This window comes from Moschus berezovskii, chromosome 3 (assembly GCF_049115385.1).
Source record: "Moschus berezovskii isolate FMDL1 chromosome 3, NW_MosBer_1.0, whole genome shotgun sequence".
In the NCBI taxonomy this organism is placed as follows: domain Eukaryota; kingdom Metazoa; phylum Chordata; class Mammalia; order Artiodactyla; family Moschidae; genus Moschus; species Moschus berezovskii.
In genome coordinates this window covers 44400388-44424742 of record NC_142462.1, presented here as the reverse complement: position 1 = coordinate 44424742, position 24355 = coordinate 44400388, and the positions used below count along the sequence as shown (strand labels likewise).

The window sequence follows — 24355 nt, the reverse complement described above, 5'->3', positions numbered from 1 at the left end:
GACTCTTGAGAGTCCCTTGTACTGCAAGGAGATCCAACCAGTCCATTCTAAAGGAGATCAATCCTGGGTGTACATTGGAAGGTCTGATGCTAAAGCTGAAACTGCAATACTTTGGCCACCTCATGCGAAGAGTTGACTCACTGGAAAAGACTCTGATGCTGGGAGGGATTGGGGGCAGGAGGAAATGGGGACAACAGAGAATGAGATGGCTGGATGGCATCACCGACTCTGTGGACATGAGTTTGAGTGAACTCCGGGAGTTGGTGATGGACAGGGAGGCCTGGCGTGTTGTGATTCATGGGGTCGCAAAGAGTCGGACACGACTGAGCGACTGAACTGAACTGAACTGAAAGAATCGGACACGACTGAGCGACTGAACTGAACTGAATTTAAAATTGTCTTTTATCTACATTACACTTCTTCCAAATACTGGCATTTTAGAATGAACCCATAAAATGTGTATTTAAAATTTTTTTAATATTTTTAAAGAATTTCTACAATGATTGCAAGTTTCATCATGCCTAACTAGCTAGTAGTTTCCTAAAGACAATAAAAGTGGGCACTGGTATTAAGAAAATTAAGTGAGAATACATAATAGCAGAAACAGCCTGAATTTAGGAATGTTTAACCACAGGTTTTGTCCAGGGCACCACAGGCTGTTGTTACTCTGCTTCTGAATCACATTCTGTACAGCAGAATATAGGAGAGGGTTTTTCTTATCTTTAGCAAATAAACCACAAGTGTGAAATAAAGGAAAGAGCTGGCTTCGAGACTATGTGAAAAGCCCTTAGAAGAACTGGCAGTCATCTCAACATAAACCAATAGGCTGGCATATTTGCCTAATAAGCTACTGTCAACTCAGCTGGCTTTAATAAATAAAAGACATCAGTTAGCAGTGCCACTATTTTGTGAACAAGGCGGGCATCTCTTTAGTATTGATTGTGGTAATCCATTTTAAGGGGGAAATTAACAAAGAGGGGCCTGATCAGAACACTGATATCAATCAGGACAACAATGCAAGGAATATTCACCCACCAACAAAGGACATGAGAACTATTTTTAAACATTCGGAGGTCTGTTGTGACTTATGATCTTATTAAAGGAAAAAACCAAAGCAAAACAGTAGAAGATAGAGTAAGGTAGATTTGGGATACTTTATCAGAAGATTCAAAACTTGGAATGGACTTCCTTCCCAGGCAGTGATTTTCCTTTCCATGTGAATGTACAAATTCAAAATGAAAAATGTGTCTGACCACCTGTCTAGATGCCATGAATAGGATTTAATCACTAAAAATTCCTACCTTCAATAAAGTTCTCTGATTTGGGTAAAGTTCCACAAGCCGAAACTCCACTCTTTTTCTAATTATTCATTTTGGGGGAAGGATATAGAATAAGATATATAAAATGCTAAGTGTGAAATACAGGTCTTAATTGTGTAAGTGTAGTTGTCGGTTTTTCCACGTTCCAGCAGTGATTCCTCCCTCTCTCCCTCCCTTCCACTCTTCCCTCCCTTTCCTTTTCCTCATTTCTTCTCTCCCCTCCCTCTTGCTCCACTCTTGCTTTCATGGGCTCTCTTTCCCTCTCTCTCTCTTTGACTTTTCATCAAATACTTAGGATTTGCTATGTGTCAAGCAGTGTTCTACCTGCATTCAAATGTTCATTCATTTAATCCTTATCAAAGACAGTCAATGAAATAGGTACTATTTACCATTTGTCTCTTTGAGTCAGAAAAAGTTTAAGTCACTTGTCCAAGATCACATGAATAAATTTGCTTCTGCTGCAATTGTTTTCTAAATGGTGCTGAAAAGTGGAAAAAATAACAATGTGCAAAATGAACCATTTTGAGCAGCCAGGTATAAAACAGTCAAATCCAGAGGAGGAAAACATTTTGGAAAAAATATCATTTACCAATTTTTTTAAAAGTTCAGCAGAAAGAAAGATTAGGAAATTAAATGAAATAATAAAGTTAGGAATGGACCCACCCAAAATTATTTAGATGCCAAAGTAAGCCAATCCCAGCTGTTATTCTTTACTCTGGCTGCCATCCTCAGCAAGAGCAGTATGGGGGAGTGTGGGCAACCGGCTGTAGTAGCAGCTGGGCCTATTTGTTAAGAGGAAAAAAACCATCAGTGAAGACAAAAGGAAATTTCAGTGGCTAGGAGAGTGAATGGAAACTCAGAGTCTGGCTAAGAGAGCCTCAGAAGTGAAGTGCAACCGAGCTGTCAGCAACCAAACTGCAGTACTGCACAAACCATTCACGGAGAGAGTATGCCCCATAGTCATGCTTTTGCTGGCAAGAGTTTATTCCATCATGAGCAAAATTTACTAAAGACAAATTTTGTATATATTTTCTCATATTACCAGAATTCTGGATGTTCAAAAATTAAGCAATATCCAGGTCTGTTCTGATTAAATAATGGGTATAAATTAGCAGGCTAAAATGGGCAAATGGCATTTCCAATCCAAAAAAAAATGTGCTGTTACGTAGTTCACTAACATAGAAATGAAAATGTGTAGTAAACATAATCACATATTCCAAAGCATAACTGCATGTAATAAAATCCTAGTATTCTATTTATTTAACACCCTCTAAGACCAATATTATAGAAGGCATCTATGTGTCTCTGAGTGATAATTGCTCGATTTGCATGTAGACTTTCTTATTGGTATCAATTTTCTAATTTTATTTTTCATTTTTTTTCTTGCTCAATTGTATTGACATCTTAGAGACTTCCATTTTTTTTTTCTCCAAATATGAAAAATTCTTCTACAATCCTAAAATGTATCAGACTGCAGTTTGGGCATACACATTTTGGAGCAAGCAAAAAACATTTGGCAAAAAAATCTGTCAAAAGCAGTGCCCAGCACATAACTTTTGTCTTATTTCTGAGAATTTTAATGACAAAGATACAATTATAGTCTTTTAATTATAAGCATAATTGACTTAACTGTAATATTTTTCTTCTTTCTATGGCTACTTAAATATTATTGTAATGGAGTTTTGCTTTGGGGAATTGCTAGGAAATCAAAATATATTAATGTGAAGTTTAAACATATCATGCGTGATGTGTGCATGCATGCTCAGTTGCTTCACTCATGTCTGACTCTTTGCGAGCCTTTGGACTGCAGACTGCCAGGATCCTCTGTCTATGGAATTCTCTATGTAAGCATACTGGAATGGGTTGCCGTGTGCTTCTCCAGGAGATCTTCCCAACTCAGGGATCAAACCCGCATTTCCTGCATTGCAGGTGGATTCTTTACCACTGAGCCACCAGGGAAGCCCTTAAACATATTACCTTCCCATAACTGGAGCAAAAAAGTAAAAAATTGGTAGCTTTGGGGGGTGGCTTATAATATCCATTCCAGTATTTCAAAATCCCATCTTTTATTTTTCTTCATTCTAGATGAACAAAAATAGAGTATTTTGTGTTCCTTTATTAAGGGGAAGGTGCAGTTTTATGGGCAATTGAACATGCCAACAACTAAAATTCTAACATTTGACTTTGAAAATTTCTTTTCATTTTAATTTAAATTTTAAATATGGGGTAGTATGACTATTCTAAGAATTCACCATATGGTTAACTCAAGTTTATGCAGACCCTTAAAGAGCCAGCAAGCTCAATATCCTAGAACCCATTTAAAGCAATTATAAAGTATCTGTTAGATATCATTCATTTGACCAGAAATATGCATAGCATCTATGCATTGTAATAGTATAATAGTGTAAACTTGAGATTTCCTTTCCTTTTTCTTTCTTTTTGGTAAGGAAAAATTAGTTACGTCATTTTGATCAATAATGAAAGAGCTACTTCAATTTTTATTTTTCATTACTTTTCCCAATGTTTTCTTTGCTGCTGCTGCTAAGTCACTTCAGTCGTGTCCGACTCTGTGTGACCCCATAGATGGAAGCCCACCAGGCTCCCCCGTCCCTGGGATTCTCCAGGCAAGAACACTGGAGTGGGTTGCCATTTCGTTCTCCAATGTGTGAAAGTGAAAAGTGAAAGTGAAGTCGCTCAGTCATGTCCGACCCTTAGCGACCCCACAATGTTTTCTTTACAAAACATTATTTTTCTACTCCTTATAATAAAAGGCAGTGACAAATGTATGTTTTCTCCTGAATTTATTTATCACATTTCTGTTTATGTCCATTAATTTCTTCCTTTATTTTAGGTGTATTATATTTGATCAATTCATATGGTGCTAAAAAAACTCAAAGGTACAATATTTCAAAATATGTTGTCAATTTTTATAAGGTTTATACACAATAAGGTAATTTTTTTCCTTAGTCAAAATTTTAATTGGTTCTTTCCTAATTAATTTTGGTTGGAAAATATCTTACATAAGCTAGCTATAATTATAAAAGTGGTAACAATTGTTTATTCTCCTTACAGTATTATTACCGATAGCTATGCTTTTAAAATTTAATCAATTAACAAAACAAAAAGGCAGCATAGTCAAATTATTCATAAAATGACCTCCGCACAGGGATTAACTGATAAAAATGAAAAACATTCTTACTTTTGATCATTTAGGGCATCCTTTAAAAACAAAACTGTAGGTAAGTTGCTATGTTTTTCAAAGTCCTGACTAGGCTTTTGGCTTTGCCACTTGATTGCATGCATTACTTGTCTCTCTTTTCATCATTCATCACTCTAGACACGAATGAGACTCTACATTGGACACTGGAAGATCACAACTGGGGCTAATGGGAAGAAAAGGTATCTGAAATGGGACATTGATCATGTAATGACCCAGATGAATTCAAGCCACTCTCTGCCAAAATTTTGTACTTTATTTCAATAAAATATGAATATTTTCTGAAAATTTTTAAAGCTGTTGTGGATTTCTCTTTATAACTTTTGTAACGGAAAACCTGAAGCCAAACTAGAGCCTAACATTTTGAAGCAGGGACAGAAGAGAAGTATTCCTATCGTTTTTCCTGACCTCTGAATGCTCCCCCAAGTTCCGTCATCTCACTTTCTGCCTTTTTTTTTTTTTAGGAATCTAGTTATATATTGCATCAGACAAAGGAATGAAGATAGATAACACTAATATGACTAGACATAAGGGTCTTCCCTGATAGCTCAGTTGGTAAAGAATCAGCCTGCAGAATTGAGACCCTGGTTCGACTCCTGTGTCAGGAAGATCCTCTGGAGAAAGGAGAGGCTACCACTCCAGTACTCTTGGGCTTCCCTTCTAACTCAGCAGGTAAAGAATCTGCCTGCAGTAAGGGAGATCTGGATTCGATCCCTGGGTTGGGAAGATCCCCTTGAGAAGGAAAAGGCTACCCATTCCAGTATTCTGGCCTGGAGAATTCCATGGACTGTATAGTCCATAGGGTTGTAAAGAGTATGACATGACCAGGAGACTTTCACTTTCATTTTCAGACATAATATTTTTACATTAAGTGAAATAAGTATGATAAATTTATTAAGTACCTTAAATTTGTTAGATTCTAGGGATTTAAACAATAAAATGCAATATACTTGCCCTCAAAACTTTCAAAATCTACTCATGAATGTGCATTAATCTCATATTAGTCATATAAACAAAATAACAATTCCTTAAAGTCATATAGAAATGAGGTCAACTTAATTTAATGTGAATAGAGAGCTCTTGTGATGCTACCAGTAGTAAAACTATTAATACAATGGGATTCAGTTAATTAGATACCTGTATTTCTAAGAGGAGACAGTGTATTATATGTAGAGGGGTGGCACTGGGAGTTTAGCAGGAATGGTGGCAAGATGGCCTAAGACACACAGTTTGCTCATTGTTTTTCAACCAGTCTCCTCCTATTTACCTCCAAAACTGAGCTCTGGTTGTTTCATCCCCCACTCCATGCTTCATAGCGCTTTGTTCTAACCTTCAGTATGTAAAAAAAAAAAAAAAAAAAAAATCCTGCTTTATCACAACTTGTCTCTTTTTAAAACTAGTTTTAAGCTTCTTGGAGAAAGGGTTTGGGTAGAGGCACTATGTGTGTGTGTGTGTGTGTATTTTAATAAACTTTTAATATTAGAACAGTTTACAGAAAAGTTGTGAAGCTAGTATAAAAGTTTCCATAAACCCACCGCAAGTTTCCTCTATTATTAACAGTTTACATTAGTGTGGTACATTTGTCACAGTTAATGAGCTAACACTGATACATTATTATTAGCTAAAATTCATACTTCGTTCAGATTTCCTTAATTTTTACCTAATATTCTTGTACTGTTGCAGGCTACAATCCAGTATACTAAATTCCATTTAGAGAACTATGTTTTTTATTCTAAAATTCCTAGCATGATGCCCAGAATCTAAAACACTGAAGAAGCTCAACAAATAGTCATGTATTAAGTGAATGATAGAGTGAATAACTATTAAAAAGATACAGAAACTTCTGAGTCCGTTAAGGGAAAGATCAGTGTGTGTAACAGGAATGAAGTGCACCTAACTTCATCAGTCTAAGAAAACTTCCCATTGAGAGATAAAGGTACCTGGAATCTTACAAAATGCTTTTCCACAATCCACTAATATTAAATGCTTTCTTATCTAAACTCATAAGAGCACCATGTGTCATAGTTTGTGCCATGAAAAATTATTAAAAACAGATTTAATTTATATGTTAAATGATCAATAACTATATATAATATATATATATATCTTATCTAATAGAAAAACATAATAGGCAGAGAATGGCATAATCAATATTTATGAATTTAAATATATTTTTGAAGATTAAGGCTGTAATTTGGAAATTTAAATAAATGACACCTTAACCTGGTGTCACTTATGATATATCTGGGTGATAGATCTGAAGGAGGAAAAATGAAAAAGTTAAGAGGTAGAAATCAAAACAACACTGTAAAGCAATTGTCCTCCAAAAATAAATAAATAAAAGAATCCCCTGCAGGGCTTGTTAAAACACAGAATCCTGAGCCCCAGAATTACTGACCCAGTAAGCCTAATTCTGGAGTGTGAAGTCAAGTGGGCCTTAGGAAGCACTGCTGTCAATAAAGCTAGTGGAGGTGATGGTATTCCAGCAGAGCTGTTTAAAATTCTAAAAGATGATGCTATCAAAGGGCTACACTCAATATGTCAGCAAATTTGGAAAATCCAGAAGTAGCCACAGGACTGGAAAAGGTCAATCCTTATCCAAATTCCCAAGAAGAGCAGTACTAAAGAATGTTCGCACCCAGATAATTGCACTCATCTCCCAGGCTAGTAAAGTATATTATACTCAAAATCCTCCAAGCCAGGCTTCAGCATTATGTGAACCAAGAACTTCCAGACATCCAAACTGGGTTTAGAAAAGGCAGAGGAACCAGAGATCAAATTACCAACATTCACTGTATCATAGAAAAAACAAGGGAATTCCAGAAAAACATCTACCTTTGTTTCATTGACTACGTTAAAGCCTTTGACTGTGTGGATCATAACAAACTGCAGAAAATTCTTAAAGAGATGATAGTACCAGATCATCTTACTTATCTCCTGAGAAATCTGTATGTGGGACAAGAAGCAAAAGTTAGAACCTTGTATGGAACAAATGACTAGTTCAGGATTGAGAAAGGAGCATGATAAAGCTGTTCATTATCATCCTTTTATTTAACTTACATGTAGAGCACATCATGAGAAATGCCGGGCTGGATGAGTTACAAGCTGGAATCAAGATTACCAGGAGAAATATCAACAATCTCAGATATGCAGATGATACCACTATAATGGGAGAAAGCAAAGAGAAACTAAAGAACATCTTGCTGAGGGTGAAGGAGAAGAGTGAAAAAGTTGACTTAAAACTCAGTATTAAAAAAAAAACAAAAAACCACAAAACTAAGACCATGGCATCTTATCCCATCACATCATGGCAAATAGAAGGGGAAAAGGTGGAAGTGTGACGGATTTCCTTTTCTTGGGCTCTAAAATCACTTTGAATAGTGACTGCAGTCATGAAATTAGAAGATGACTGCTTCTTGAAAGGAAAGCTATGACAAACCTAGACAGTGTGTTTAAAAGCAAAGACATCACTTTGCAACAAAGGTCCTTATATTCAAAGCTGTGGTCTTTCCAGTAGTCATGTATGCTTATAAGGGTTGGAACATAAAGAAGGCAGAGCGTGAAAGAGTTGATGCTTTCAAACTGTGGTGCTGGAGTAGACTCTTGAGAGTCCCTTGGGCAGCAAATAATCTTAAAACAAATCAATCCTAAATACTCATTGGAAAGAATGATGCTGAAACTGAAGCTCCAATACTTGGGCCACCTGATGTGAACAGTCAGGTCTTCGGAAAAGACCCTGATGTCAGGAAAGATTGAAGGCAGAAGAAGAGAGTGACAGAGGATGAGATGGTTAGATGGCATCACCAGTGCAATGGACAGGAACTTGGGCAAACTTCAGGAGATGGTGAGGGACAGGGAAGCCTGGCATGTTGCAGTCCATGGAGTCACAAAGAGTCAGAAATGACTTGGTGACTGAACAACAGCCTAATTCAGTAGCTCACAGGGGATGCTAATGTTGCCAGTCCTGAACGCTTTGTACAGCACTGGATTAATCCTAGTGTCTATCTCCTCTCAGCCCCTACTTTGGAGGAAGAGTGTAAGAAAAGTATCATAAGCAACATCATCTCCTCTGAGATGAAGCTCAACTAAGCCTCTCTCAGGTTAATTACTCAGCAGTAGTTCTACCTCTTAAAGAAATAAACTTTTGTTGTCTTGACCATAACATGGAAGCCAAAAACAATCATAAAACTTTTGTTTGTTTGTTTGTTTTGTTTTTACTGAGTAGATACTAAACCTCCAGTGTTTAGGAATGATCTGATTAAGTCACTTTATTCTATCCACAAAGATCTCACCAAAAAAATATTCCTTGCCCTCAAGGATGCTAAAACATAGTTAAAGACACATAAGTCAGAAAATATAATAAGTCATTATTTCACAATATCTTACATCTCCATGGTATGTTTCTATTTTCTACAACAATCACATGAGATAGAAATTAGTTCTTGTGTACATATGAGGAAATTAAGCCTCCAAAGAAGTTCAATGATTTAGCATCAATAACATGACATGAAATAGGATAAGTTGTAGATTCAAATCTAGGATTTTTTAAAACAGAATCCATACGTACTCTTTCCACCAGCACATGCTGTCTCCTAATAAAACGTTCAAAGTGTTTTGGAGAAATGAAACACACTGGGAGGTCTGGGAGGAGAAGTAAAGAGACCTACATTTCTAGAATTGGAAAGGATCTCTGAAATCACATGGTCCCTGATAAATTTTTGACTCAGGGTTAGGAAAAAAGCAATCAGCAGGAGTGAATAGCTATATGCAACAGGGTCAGCACATTTCCTCTTCAGCTTTATTTCCACAGGGCATCCTGAGCTTTGAATTTAAAGCTCTCCTCAGCTCCCATCATTTCCTGGGAGGAAGCTAGTCAGGAGGGAAAAGGTCAATGTCCCCAACTGACCCCTCACTTTTTTATTCCCATTTTCATCACTGCTGTTCTTTTCTGGTTCTGGAGTTGGTTGAGCCACCTAAAGTCACCACTGAGACATAGCCTTAGGGATGCTACTCTTCTGCTCTATCCTGTAAATAAAACACCCTCTCTAATGTGGTTTCAATGAGTTAAAAAATCATAACTCAGAGAAAATGAACCAAAACTACTTGGAAACAGATAGTTTTACATAATTAATATTTTTACACTAAGCTCAACATTATCCACAGAGGGAACAGACTGGCAGGCTCTGTTCTGCCCTTCTCAGGACCCTAATTCTCCCCTACCAGTCCCCACAGTGTCATGGTGCTGGGAACATCAGCCACCCACTGGTTACACAAACAGGGTAAGTTGTCCAAGTCACTAGTAAGCTATTTACTATTTCATTATTTCCTAAACCATACATTTCAACACATTTTTAACACCTAATGAGTAAAGTCATGTCTTCTATTCGTTGAACTAGCCAATAAAATACTCAGGTAAACTCAGACCAGTAAATAGACATCATTCACTTAAAATGCTTTCATTTCACCTTTGGCTTAAAGTAGGGAAGAAATCATAATATCTATCTGGAAAAGAAAGGTGGGGAGAAAAAGAGACAACGGGGTTGGTGACAACACTGAGGAGAAGTCAAAGAAACAAGTGATAGGAGTAGTAAAGGAAGTGGTTGTGGTGATCGTTCAAGAATGACAAGAGTATCAAAAAGTAGGTTTTGTTTTGTTTTAAAGGGGACTGATTATAGATTAGAGAATATGGTTGACCTGTTGGAAGGTGTCTGGAAGCCCCAGCAGCTCCGTACAATGCAAAGCTGAGGTGAAGGAAGGTGAACAGGCAGAGAAAGCCCCAGCCTTTCTCCTCATGTATGTTTTATCAAAAGAGCCATATATATTTGTTCTGGATTCCTTAGTTACTTTGGTATTCTTCACCCCACCCAAGTATCAGGTATTTCTTAAAAAAAAAAAAAAAAATGGCTGCTTTAAATCATTGTGCTTTATTCACATACCTGGTCAATGATCATTGACTGAACACCTACGAAGGGTAAGGGACTGTGCTCGGCAGCATACACCATACCTGTGAGTCCAGGGGAAAGGTAGAATGGAAAGCATTCTCTCACTTTCAAAGCAAACAATGTATGTTGCGTATGTTGGGCTGATTGCTTACAAGCCACTGTTTGGTTTAACTTCTGACAGTGTGATCTGTTCTTAGTAATATCTGTTCCATTGTGTCTTCTAAAGCTGGGTCTACAATTACCTTTGTTAGTAACTTCTGTTTATTTTATGGCTTTGGTCTCTTGTCTCCAAAGTACCATCAGATAAAGTTCCAACTTTCCTTAAATTATCAATAAAATAAGCTTATGGTAACTTACAAGCATAAGAGATGCCAATATCCTATGTTCTTTCCAGTCATCTACTCAATTTAGAGCTGGACTTCATTTAAAAACAAAACCAAAAAGCTTTGCTTTCAATTAAAAAAAAAAAACTGTTGATTAAAGATTTTCCCTTATTTTAAGAGGTTAAGTTAATAATTAACTCACGATTGCTTTTAGAATAAAAAAGGGAACAAGAGTAGGCTAAGTCTCCCTGAACCACTCTTCTGATTCATGAGTAATTTATGAAAAGCTTCCTAAAGCTAAAATATTTACCACCCTAATTTGCAGTATCTCATGTAATTCTTTTAGGATGCTGCAAGTTAAGTATTATCCCATTTTAAAAATGAGAAAATTCATACCCAGAAAAGATAAGTAACTTTCTCAAGTCATGCAGCCATAAGCGACATCCAAAATGTAGAGATTTTAGGCTATTGACATTAGAATGCGAAAGTGTTTTGTATTCTTGGGCCTAAACTACTTTTCTATGTGTACTGTGCCAAGGCTATGAGCTAAGTCCTTGACCAGAAAGCAGTGATGATTAAAGATAGAAGCAGAAATATGTTTTTAAGCCCTAGAAATCAGGCAAGTCATGAATTTCTCTTTTCCTTTTCCATACTAGTTGTAGAGTCAAAGTTACCAGGCAATGGGGCCTTATGGTGGGAATATTCTGAACTAAGTATTGGACCCAAGCCACCAATTGTTTTGACCACCCACCAGGGCTATAGGAAATCAACTTTTCAATTCCACAAACATTCCTGTTTTTGAAATCATCACATTCTCTGACAGAAAATGTTCTCCACTATCAAAAATTATAACACTTGGTTCAAATGAGGTATTAACATATCTTTTTCATTCATACTCCAGAAAATCCAGCTGATAAAATATCCAGTCTTGTCATTATCATCCTTAACATGAGTACAAAGAATAATGCTTGCTTAAGCCCAAGAAATAACTAATGACATTGATAGTTTCTCTTACTCTCCAAATGTTATGTAAAACCATACTTGGAAAAAAATTCTTCATTAAAATAATCATCATCCTTTGTATAATTTATAGAATATTCCAAAGTATCAGATGTTGTGCTAAAGACTATTAACAGCAATTGATCCTGTCTATCGAAACCAAGAAAATAATTGAAATCTTCATGCTTTAAGGAAAATGTTGTAAGTGGTATAATTTTAGTTTTGTTTTCTTTTAAATTCTCTGAGACTGAACTTAACCAGGCCATTTTAATACCGCAGTGGCTATGTATGAAGGGGCATGCATGCATGCAAAGTGCCATTTCTGGATTCCTGCAGACTAAATTCCTCTACTAAACTACAGAAGAGTTTTACACACAAAGATAAAGTAAATCTTTTTGTAAATCTTTGTATGCTCTCCCACTAAGAACTCCCCAGGATGATTCCAACAGATATCTTTGATGAAAGAAAGCTACTTAGCAGATTATTTTCAATAATTTTTTACTAGCAATGACCAATTTGATGTTTGGTGCTTTATTATGTGGTCACAGAACTGGGGCCACCAAGTCATCTTATCCCAGACAGGAAGAGAGACCATCTCTATGAAATACCCTCATTAAATGACAAATCTGACATGGACAATAAAATAATACTGTAACATAAATTTTTCAAAGAATATTCCATTGTGACAATATGATTACTGCATGTGTTTTTTAGTCAAGAACAAGTATTGGTTCTTTATTATGTATAGAACACAGTCTTCACAAAATTTTTCAGACATGATTTTATATGACTAAATCATTTTTTGGTCCAAAATTTGCCCTATTTATTCACAACTTTCCCTAATTCTGACCTCCCCTCACCCTATTTTACTTTAAAGATAACTGTTTTCTCACTGTCATACTCAACATATACATACAAACTGAATAATTCATAGAGCCATTCTGAAACTTTTGATTATCTAGGTGTATTTCTGTGATACACAAGCAATATTTGTAAGTAACAGATGAAAATACAAAGAATCAGTTCAGTTCAGTCGCTCAGTCGTGTCTGACTCTTTGCGACCCCATGAATCACAAAGAATAGTGTTATTTAAAATCCTTATATAGACTTCTATGAAAAATACATTCTGTGTAATCAAAACTCAACAAAACTTATTGTAATCCTTTCATCTTAAAATTTTATATTTAAAAGCATCAGAAAGCTACTGAAACAATGAGGGCTAAGTTAGGGGTTAAGATTCTAGAGAGGGGAGACGTGAGAGGTGAACTGATATTTGCAACCTCTCTTCCACTTGTAGCATGTGCCTATTCTCAATGCAGAAGGAGAATGAGGACTTCTGCTGGTGAACAGGTCTGCTCTACTGGCAGAACTCTTGGCCAGCTCATGAAGCTGGAGTTTTTAGAGACTTGAAGTTCATCAAACACAAGTTCCACTTTCTCATCAAGATAACTACAGTTTTGAAACTGTTAAGAGCAGCAGCTAAAAGGCTGAAAACCTCTGAAAAGCAGAGAGGAGTTGTCATTAGGCTCACACTGCGGATGAGACAAGAACAGAATTCAGGACCTACCAGGGGAAGGAAGCTTGTTGAACACACCAGAAGCCTCAACTGAAAGCCCCCCAGCACAGAAGTCTGCAAACTAAATCCCAGGAGCCAAATCTGCACTCTGTGATTCTTGTAGGACCTGTGAATGGCTTTAAACAGACTCCTAGATGGACTTATCTAGTGGTTCAGTGGCTAAGACTCCGTGTTCCCAATGCAGGGTGCCTGGGTTCTATCCCTGGTCAGGGGACTAGATCCTGCATGCTGCAACTAAGAGTTCACATTACCACAGCTGAAAGATCTCATGCTGAAACAAAGTTCCAAGAGCCTGTGTGCTATGACCAAGACCTGGTGTAGCCAAAGAAAGAAAGAAAAATAAATATTTAAATAGCTCTTAGATTCCTTAGTTCGCATATAAGGAACTGAACTGTGGGAGTAGTAATTTGTGTGTGAATTTTGGACCACCAGAAGAAGGGGTGTGTGGTGCAGGAGGGAAGAAAATAATATCCTTCTTAACTTGGTCTCTACCTGTATGACCTTAGGCAAGCTACTTAATCTCTCTTAATTTGTAAACAGGAATCAATGTAACCAAGAGTTGCTATGGAGAATTAAGGGAAGTAATAGAGCAGCTGGCACAGGCCCTGACTCAACAAAGAACCTTAAATGTTAGTGTCTCTCCTGGCTCTCCTCCAGTCCCACTACTCTATCTAATCCCACTTTTGGGAGTCATTTATCCAGTGACTTCGTGTACTGTAAGTGCCCATGTGTAGCACCCAGTAAAGTGCAGTTGCCTTCTGTCTACTCATGAACACTACTCACCTCTCTTCTACTGGATAATTTTTAGCTCTGTGTCCCAAGAGACCCCTGACCATGAGTTTCCCTGTGTTACAGCTCCCAGATCACAAGTGACTTTAGCCTCAGAGGAAACCATTCCTCAAATATCTTGTGGCTTCTTCAAATTCCTATACAAGTTCTATATATTTGGTATGCATAAAGGTGTGTCAAACAAACTGCAATGGGCAGGTGAGCCTCTACTGTATGTTTACCCATAACTTGATTCCTGTGTAAAGATCTTAATAAATAATCATTACTTTAAAAAAAATAAAATCCTTATATAGACTTCTATGAAAAATACATTCTGTGTAAACAAAACTCAACAAAACTTATTGTAATCCTTTCATCTTACCCAGTGGCTTTTTTTTTTCAAATATAAACTGTTTCTTAATAAACATCAATTAATTCTCACTAATTCTCCCTCATGGAGATCTGGACAGTAAGGTTTGTATTCACCCCTGGATCCTTTCTAACAACTTACTTTATGAATCATGCCTTATAACCAGTTTTATTTATTAACCACACAGGGATGTGTAACTAATGTCATTATTGATAATACCTAGTTACTGTCTGAGAAACTCAAGCTATGAGCCGGTTCAGGAAAAACCGGCTCAGTCACTGCCATTTTTAAATGGCCCTGGATATAAAATAAATACTACAACCTCCAGGATGATCATTCAAAACTTATTTATTATTGTATTCTCCTAGAATTTTATCTCATTTTTTTGTATAAATGGAAAAACAATTCTAAAATGTGTGGTCTAAAATGAGTATGTATAATAAACAGATATATGCAGACTTCTATTGCAAAAATAGTGACCATGAATCTTGGATTATACATAGATGATATAATTATCTGATAAATTACTATAAGTAGAGGTCAAAGGTATGAAATCGGATTTGGAGTGAATGCATTCAGGATAGATTACAAATTTTATGCAAATCACGACTAAATTTTGCTGTCATCTATTCTAGCATTATAGATGCTGGGACTTAATGATATCCAAACTTAAGGCATTTCCAAAAGCTTTTTTATTTTTTCCTTCTAATATTCTAATTTTCTATCAGTCTTCAGGAAACATCAATAAGATAATTTTTAGGTTATAAAGTGTGCTTTTATAGTATTATTGTTCTGTTTCAATCTTCTCAAAAACCCAGTGAAAAATATCAGTACTATCACTATTTTCAAATTAAGGAAACTGAGGCACAGATAACTACCATTAGTATAAGTGGAAAGATTATAGCTGGAGTAGAGACCTCTCACTTCAAATCTGAGCTCTTTGAACTACCAAAAATACGCATTCAATTGCTTATAATATTAAAATACAGATAGACTAGTTAATAATCACTATCCTATATTTATATATATAGATATGTATTCAATGCTCAAATATACATTTATAATATCAACATATTTTAGTAATGATCCTCTGTCATATTTGGGCTTCCCTGGTGATTCAGATGATAAAGAATCCATCTGCAGTGCAAGAGACCTGGGCTCACTTCCTGGGTTAGGAAGATCCCTTGGAGGAAGGCATGGCAACCCACTCCAGTATTCTGGCCTGGAGAGTCCCATGGACAGAGGAGCCTGCTGGGCTGCAGTCCATGGGGTCGCAGAGTCGGACAAGACTGAGTGACTTTCACTTTTTAATTTCTGCCATATTTATGTCTTTATTTAGCTATCTTTTCATCAAACATCCTGGGATAACACCCTCTGCTTATCAGCAGCCATTCTTCTTGGCTTCTGCAATTGTGAAGTCCCTTCTGGGGTCTTTGAACACCTACCCCATCTGGAACCTCCCTTGATTGCATTTCTGGGACTTTCCACATGCACTGGGATTTCTTCTTTGACATGGGTTTCTTTCCTCATTTGTTTTTTCTTCTTTGAACTCCATTATCAGGAAGGCTATATTTTTGCCTTCCCTGTAACCTCATTAATGTAGGATGGTGAAAAGTAAGGAGGAAAAAAAAAAGAAAAGAAAAGTAAGGATAGACCAGACATCAGCAAAGAGAAGTGGCTGAATCCACCAGGACACTTCTCCCTCTATTCTCTTGCCTTCATTCTCATGCCTTTCTGTCACGAGGCTTATGGCTACTTTTCAAAGAAATCCTTAGGTAGAATATTATAAATGCATACTAATTATATCAAAATTACCCTCTTTAGGGTATTAGCTATAAAACTGGTGATAAATTCTTAACTGTTCAGAAACTGTCAAATTCTTGTTTGACATAGTTAATCTCAACCCATATCTTGACCAAACATTCTGACAGGGCAGGACAGGATCTTGCCATTTTATCTTTGTATGTTTTGGTTAACCCAATTTATCCTGAACCTGTAAAATGCATTCAGAGATATATGTATTGCCTCAATAAAAGCAAATATTTCATTTCTTTATTTACAAGGCTTGCCTTAAGTTAGCATCTTTGCTTAATATCAGAGTGGAATGGATATTCAGCAGAAGAGGAAAGAATTCAATATTATCCCACTGTGGGTGGAGAGCGGTGAGGAATAAGCTATAAGATGCTCCATATTTGATCCCAATGTTCTACGTTGTCCCCCTCCCTCTCCGCATTTTCTCCCTTTTGATCCTAATGGTCTTCTCCTCTCAAGCTCTGTTGAAGAACATGCCACTTCCAGGGTTAGAGAAGAATGAAGGAGAAAGGAAAAAGGGCAATTCCTGGATACTTTTTTTCTGAACATATTTTTATATAATTTAATTCAAGCTTTATATTAATATATGACACTGAGACTTTCCTCTCCTCTTCGGGAAGAAACACGAAGCTTGTGGTCTCCAGCACCATCTTGATAATGGAAGATATAAGAATGATGCCTGTCCTTTTCCCACATGGCCTAGACCATGGCTATGAAATGAATTCCTGGATGAATCTAGTAGACCACATCCAAGAAGGCTTACTGGATTTCTCCACAGGGGGTCAGGAAGCAGTGCAAAGGTGCTAGATTACTTATGTCTCATGTATCTTATTTTTAATGACCATACATTCATTTACAATATTAATCACCTAATTTACTGACTACTAAAATTTCACCTATTTGGATATCATTTACAATAGCAAAAGAGTATACTCTAAAATATTCTGTCCCCAGTTTTTGGACACTGCTAAAACGTCCACTGATTCTGAAGTGTAGGGAGGTGAATGTCTTATTTTTACTGTATTAGTGGGGCAGAATGTCCCTACTCTGACAGTTCTGTGCTTCCCTTTCACTGAAACACCTGCAGTGCAGGAAGCACTTGCTGCTTCAGGTTGCATCTCTGCTGTGATCTCGTAACTGATTTCGGCAATTAAACTGCACAGGTGGGAACATCCTGTTTTCAGGTAAGTCTATACTATCTTTATATAAAAGCACAACATCGCACATTTTCAGCTCGTGCCACTAAATCAAAAGGTTAAGAAAAGCCAAGAGGAAATCTTCGGGCAGTTTTCAGTCTAGTAGCCACAGATACAGCAGTGGTCCTCCCACATCACTTACACAACTCGTAAAATCAGTTACCGTTTCTGATCAGGAGAGGTGTTGAAGATGCGGCCGATGACAACATTATGTACCAGAGTTCTGGTATGCTCTGACTAAATTAGAAGTTCCCCAAGGGAAAATATTAAAATGAGATATCTCTGGAAACACCGATATTGAGCTATCAAAAAACAAGCATCCGATTAATAAAGTATACAGGGTTGATACCATGCATAGCACAATGGTAACTTGACAAATTTGTCAGCTTATCCACTTGTCTACAATAGAAAAATAATCCATTATTATGTTTTCTTTCTCTGGCATCCTTATGTGTCCATATTCCATCACATCAAATTTTAGCATTTAGGTATATTTGATCTTAACTTCTTAGGAATATGTATGTGGGTACATACCATAATACATCTTTCCAAATCAAATAAATTATACTAATTCTAGGCACTATATTTTAAATACTTTACAAATTCAGGGTCAATGTGTTTCTTAAATTTTTGCTACATACTTGGGAGTATTATCAGAAATCTATTTAAACTAAGAAAATATCCATAGATTTTTAGCTGTTCTAAAATGAGACATTTCTATAATCAAATCAACTGATAATTGTCCAATAAAAAACAAAAAAAAGTGTCATTAAAATTGAGGTCTCCCTTTTGGTTTCTCCTTCTGGTAAAGTTACACTCATATTTTAAAAATACAGAATACTTTCTACAGTGGGAGACAATTTAAAAGCTTACACAATTGAAAAATATTTCTTATATAATTTTCACTATTCCATCTATTATCTATCTCAATGATTAATGATAACAAATACTTCTTTCCTGAAAATTTATTTCAAAAAACTTTTAAGTCAGCAAAGTCACTTTCATAGAGTATGGGTTTTGTTTGTTGCTTATTTGTTTGTTTATAGGAAGGGTCATCAAACCTCTTCATGACTGGCTTTTACGGGCCTTGATGCAAAAGCTATCATTTGATCATTTATTTATGACTAAATGCTGCTTTACAAAACATAGTAGCAGAATAAAATAACCATTTCAATTGAAGATAGATCTTCAATTAAGCAATACAAATTTACATTAAAAAAAGAATAGATGCTAGTGTACAGTACCTAACACTTTAAATCAATATAAACCAGTTTACAGGGATTGTTAATTGATTTTTTTCTTGCCACATATAAAAAATTTCTAATAATCAATTTAATTAGAAAGCCAGTTTATAACAGTTGTGAGTCATTTTAATTACACAGTGATGACTTTGTTATAATGGGCAAGGAATCATTTTATTTTCGAGAATCTTCTTTTTTCCTCTTCTCATCCCCATTATGGACAACACAAAACAAAAAATCAATTGCACCTCTGTTTCTACAGCCCTTCCCTAACATCCTTGCTTCCCTTTATGCATGAACTGATATTTAAATACCCACTGCTAACTTGGTGGATTCAGCCCCTCAAAGCTCTTTACAACCTGCTTCCTTCTCTCTCCTCGTTGTGTCAGCTAGTGAGTGAACTTATTAACAAAACCTAATATTTACAAGACAAAAATAACGTCTCTAAAGTTAGCCTGTGATTTTACACTATTTTCATCTGTGGTTAGCTATGACCTATTCATTAAAGGTACTTAGAGGCGTCAGTCAATTTTGCAGTAATTTTTTTCAGGTGCATGTTGAATCTGGAGACCAAAGATCAATGCTAAATGATTTTATTTTTTTTCTCATTTTTTTCTAAACAAAAGGTCACCTACCTTTATGTGACAGGCGTAAGCGGGGGTGCGGGGTGTCAGCTGTGTGACCTCCTGTCCACAGCTCCAGCAAGTAGCCCCACAGGAGCCAGGTGATGAGGTGCCCAGCCGATGCCATGCTGCCTGCCGCTGCGATCCTCACTCTCTGGCGGGGTGAGTTTTACTTAGGACTCCCCTCCAGGGGCAGCGTGCGAGAGAGGCTTTGTCACAAATCGAACGCGTTGTCATCAGAAAGCACAGTTCCAAAGTGCCATTTGTCAGGCTGTGTTTGGATATGTAAAACCTGCCCTTCCCCAGGACAGTTGTTTATAAGCCGGGAGCAAGAGGACATTCCAAGGAGTGAATCTTCACTGCCATGTCCTGCCTAGAGCTCTTTTCAGTCACTAAGCGGGGAGATTCAGGAAGAAACTGTATTATCTGAGTCACTTATGCAAGCGATTCATTCAGAAAAAACAACAAGCCCAGCACACGCACTGCCTTCACCCCCGTGGAGCTCCTCTTCTCTTCTGGCTCCTTGAAGCCTCGCAGAAGTCAGCTTCTTGCACCGACTTGCCAAACAGCTAGTTTTAATTCACCTTTCACCTTGCTAATTAAAAACAAGAAGTGCCATTCCCTCCAGGAGTTGCAGGATCCACCCAGCAGGGATGCCGCTGTCGGCGAGCTGTGTTTACGGGGAAAGTTCAGGCGGGCTTGAGCAGCACACTTGCTGTTTCTAGGAAGTGTTTCTCGTCCACGTGCCCTCGTCCCACCCGCCCTCCCAGTACTATTGGCCCCGCGTCACCCGGCGACAGGAGACAAGTTCACATTTTGATGGGAAAGGGGAATCAGGAGGGAGAATGATATACAATAGGCTGCTTATTTAAATATCAGTATAACCTAAGAGGATGGAGGGTCATGAAGGGCTTTTAAATTCTCGCTCATCAGGATTAACCCTTGAGTAAATACAGATTCATTTTAAACAATCTATCTGTCACCATTCAGTACCCAAATTGATTTTTTTCCCCATTTCCACTGAAATTGCATTTTTTCACATTTTTTTCTTTTTATATTGATTGCATCTTAGAAATGTCATTTTCAACTGCTATAAAGAAAGCATTTCAAGAACCTGAAAAAAATGTCTGTGATTGTTTTGTCGATATGTTAAAACTAACAAAGTGTCATGCCATTCTTCAAATGTACAAATTCTTCAAATCAAAAATAAATTCTTTTTTATAAGCAGATCATAAATTTCATCTCAAATTTTGGAATAATTAACTTTTGAGGTGATTCTTCTCCTATATAAGATAATTATGGTAAGTGAGATTCTCTATGGGACAGATCCCAGTAGATACTAGAAAAGTTGGGATGTAAAATACCTTGGGGTTCAACTGCTATGCACTTTTAGAATTTATTTTCCAAGACACTATGTTTGTGTAAATAAGCTTAACACAATAGGTCAGCTTTACAATCTACTTTCAATCAATCTCAAAAACTAAACACTCCATAGCTGTTGGCATGGAAATGAATGGTATTATTTTAAGATACCAATAAACTTGAATGGATATTTGACTTGATAGTTTAAAGTTAATGATCAACAAATGATTTCAACTCTTTTTCTCATTCTGCATTTTAAAAGGTAATGATTAAGAACACTTCTTGAGAATTATGGATTTAAAATAATGCATTTATAACAAAAAGATAACAGAGTTATTTTGCATTATATATAAACAAATGTAGAACCAAGCATTCTTCACCCAATTTCCTAAGCATGATATGTTCTACTACAAGCAAAGTATATTCAGCAAGATGTAAATATCAGTGGATATTATAAATAATTAGATTTCCAAGGTCTACAAAAGATAACAAACTCTAAACATTATTTAGCAGTAAAGTAACATGAGGTATTTAGATACTTTTAAGCTGGGGTGGTCTCTGTAGGCACTTGCATATTTTAAGAGCCAGTCTGATGAGCTATAGAACTAAAAGTTTTTCTAAGTGTGCTATAACATACCTTTGGAATCCTCTTTTACTTTCTTCCAGAATTGAAATAACTAGAAATTAAATAGCAGCTTTTAGATGTGTTAAATATGATGGATATAACTTTTATTACAAATGCATGCCTACACTCATGCAAATGAAATTCCATTTAAGCTAGTACAGGGCCTGTCCTAATCCTATTATGAAACTGAAGCAATGTAACATTTCACAACCATTTCATAGGATACAGAATTCACACCATTAACTATTGATGCAGGGATAAATGTTACAGATGCTAGTTATACACATACCGCTATACACCCAGATTCATCTTCAGTGTTTATATGTCATCCTTTAGATAAGGTTAGAGCATTGTGAAGTCTGTGCCAGATTCATGAACTCCTTTGGGTGTCTCAAAAATGTGCTTTGGTTTATCCTTCAGTCATCAATGTCATTGCTTACCCCCTTTAACTTCTATGTCCTTTTATCCTTTTTTCTAGTCTATACAGATGATGTCCCCCCAAAATGAGTATTAAAAATACTAACCATAGCCTCAGCTACCCCTGTGTGGCTCTAGCCACAAGCAAAGGAATGAAGAGTCATTAGGACCAAATCAGTCCTTCACATCATAAAATAAAAGAATTCTCAGGAGCAGGGTCATCATACAGTTTATTATCCAAACCAAACATTTTTTAAAAAAGTAAAAGTTTTCTATTAATCATCACGGAGAAAGAATGTTATAGACAGTAAGGACATCAAAGCCATCTTCCTTGGGAGAGATTTCTAGGCACCCTTAGAAAACATGTAAATAGAAATAATAATAATAAAACTAACAGCATCAACAGTGAATGAAGAGCTTAAGTAAATGGAAAGGCTTTTGGAACTAGCAGTAATATCTATTGATATTATTATATTTGATCTGATAGGAGTGAGACTGCCAGTTTGAACAATCTGAGACAAAAATAAAAACCAAGTAAGAAGGAAAATGGTAGTCCTGAAGGTATTCCCTACCAGGTCAAATGTTTCTGTCCAAACCCTTTGTTGTTAACTGTTGCAACAAGGCAGTAAGAAAAAAGGCCAGAACTGAGAACTTATCAGCAGTTCTGGGCTCCCCTTTCCCTGGTTCCCCAATTTTAACAGCAAAAGAGCAACTGGCCTCTGAAACAATCCTCCCAGCATGTGGTCCAAGACAGTCTGCTGCTGAATCACATAGGGTATCGGCTAAGAGCAGATTCTAATGCCCCACCTTGTACTCTCAGTTTACTTAAAGTTTTACATACTAATATTTCACGGTGATTCTTTTAGGTCAGTGTTATTAAAATAGATATCTGTTTGCCACTTTCTACCATTTTTATCATAAGACTATAGTATCTTCAATTTAAATTTAAATTTATATAAAATGAAGCCACAACTACAGCGTGCACTTACATTTTTTAAATATGTGTTGAAAACAAGCAAACATTGTAAAAAGCTTCTCTGCACCACTTAAAACTATTTCACATATTGTGGGATGGGACTCTCTAGTTACTAATACTCTTTAGAATATCCATTCTTTCTTTTCTTCCTCCCCAAGAAAATAGGATATAAATACAGGAGACTACATTTCTCAACCCCTTGGCAGTTATGCTAAGCCATGTGACAATTTCTTTTTTTTAAATATTTATTTATTTGTAATTGATTGATGATTGGTTTACAATATTGGTTTGATTTCTGTCATATATCAACATGAATCAACCATAGGTGTACATATGTCCCCTGCCTCTTGAATTTCCCTCCCACTTCCCACCCATTCCCACCCCTCTAGATTATTACAGGGCCCCAGTCTGAGTTCCCTGAGTTGTACAGCAAATTCCCATTGGCTCTCTATTTACATATGCTAGTATATATGCCGGAGAAGGCAATGGCACCCCACTCCAGTACTCTTGCCTGGAAAATCCCATGGAAGGAGGAGCCTGGTAGGCTGCATTCCATGGGGTCTCGAAGGGTCGGACATGACTGAGCGACTTCACTTTCACTTTTCACTTGCATGCACTGGAGAAGGACATGGCATCCCACTTCAGTGTTCTTGTCTGGAGAATCCCAGGGACGGCGGAGCCTGGTGGGCTGCCGTCTATGGGGTCACACAGAGTCATACACGACTGAAGCGACTTAGCAGCAGCAGCAGTGTATATGCTTCCATGCTGCTCTGTCCATTTATCTCACCCTCTCCCTCTTTTCCCCCACCCTTGTCCATAAGTCTGTTCTCTATGTCTGTGTCTTCATTGCTGCCCTGTGAACAGATTCATCAGTACATCCTTCTAGATTTCATATATATGCATTCCGTTCCGTTCTGTTCCGTTCAGTTGCTCAGTTGTGTCCGACTCTTTGCGACCCCGTGGACTGTAGCCTACCAGGCTTCTCCGTCCATGGGATTCTCCAGGCAAGAATACTGGAATGGGTTACCATGTCCTTCTCCATATATATATGCATTAATACACAATATTTGTTTTTCTCTTTCTGACTTACTTCACTCTGTATAATAGGCTCTAGGTTCATCCACCTCATTAGAACTGACTCAAATGTGTTCCTTTTTATGGCTGAGTAGTATTCCATTGTATATATGTCACCATATGTAAAAATTGCTGACCAAATAAATGAGCAGAAGTGACATGTATCACATCTAGGCTACTAAGCAATTCTTTCTCTCTCAAGTACTTTCTGTAACAAAGGTTGAAGAAAAGGAGGAGGCCATATGTCGAAATGTGAAGGTACAAGATTGAGGCATCTTGGATTACTGAATCATCATAGTAGGGACAGTTGCCCTGGAAAGTTATCCAGCCCACAGAAAACTTTATGTACGCAAGAACTAAACATATGTTATGTTAAGCCTTTTGGTTTACTTGTTACCATTAGCAAACATAATCTCTCCTAACTAAATGCACCCACTTTACTTACTGTGCTTTGGGAAACAGGCTCATGGACAAACATATAGCATAAATAAGTCACTAATATTCTATTTCTTCCT

The 24355-nt window shown here is 36.9% G+C and overlaps 1 protein-coding gene across 1 annotated transcript in view; it reads right to left on the bottom strand.

Annotated features, from left to right (window-relative positions):
• SEMA3E (semaphorin 3E) overlaps positions 1-20085 on the bottom strand; it is a 305001-nt gene extending 284916 nt beyond the window's left edge. The window contains exon 1 of the mRNA XM_055420631.2: positions 19399-20085. Coding sequence (XP_055276606.1) covers positions 19399-19513 — 115 coding nt within the window. The 5' untranslated portion in view covers positions 19514-20085. The remainder of the gene's footprint in view (positions 1-19398) is intronic.
• Positions 20086-24355: the final 4270 nt, after the last annotated feature.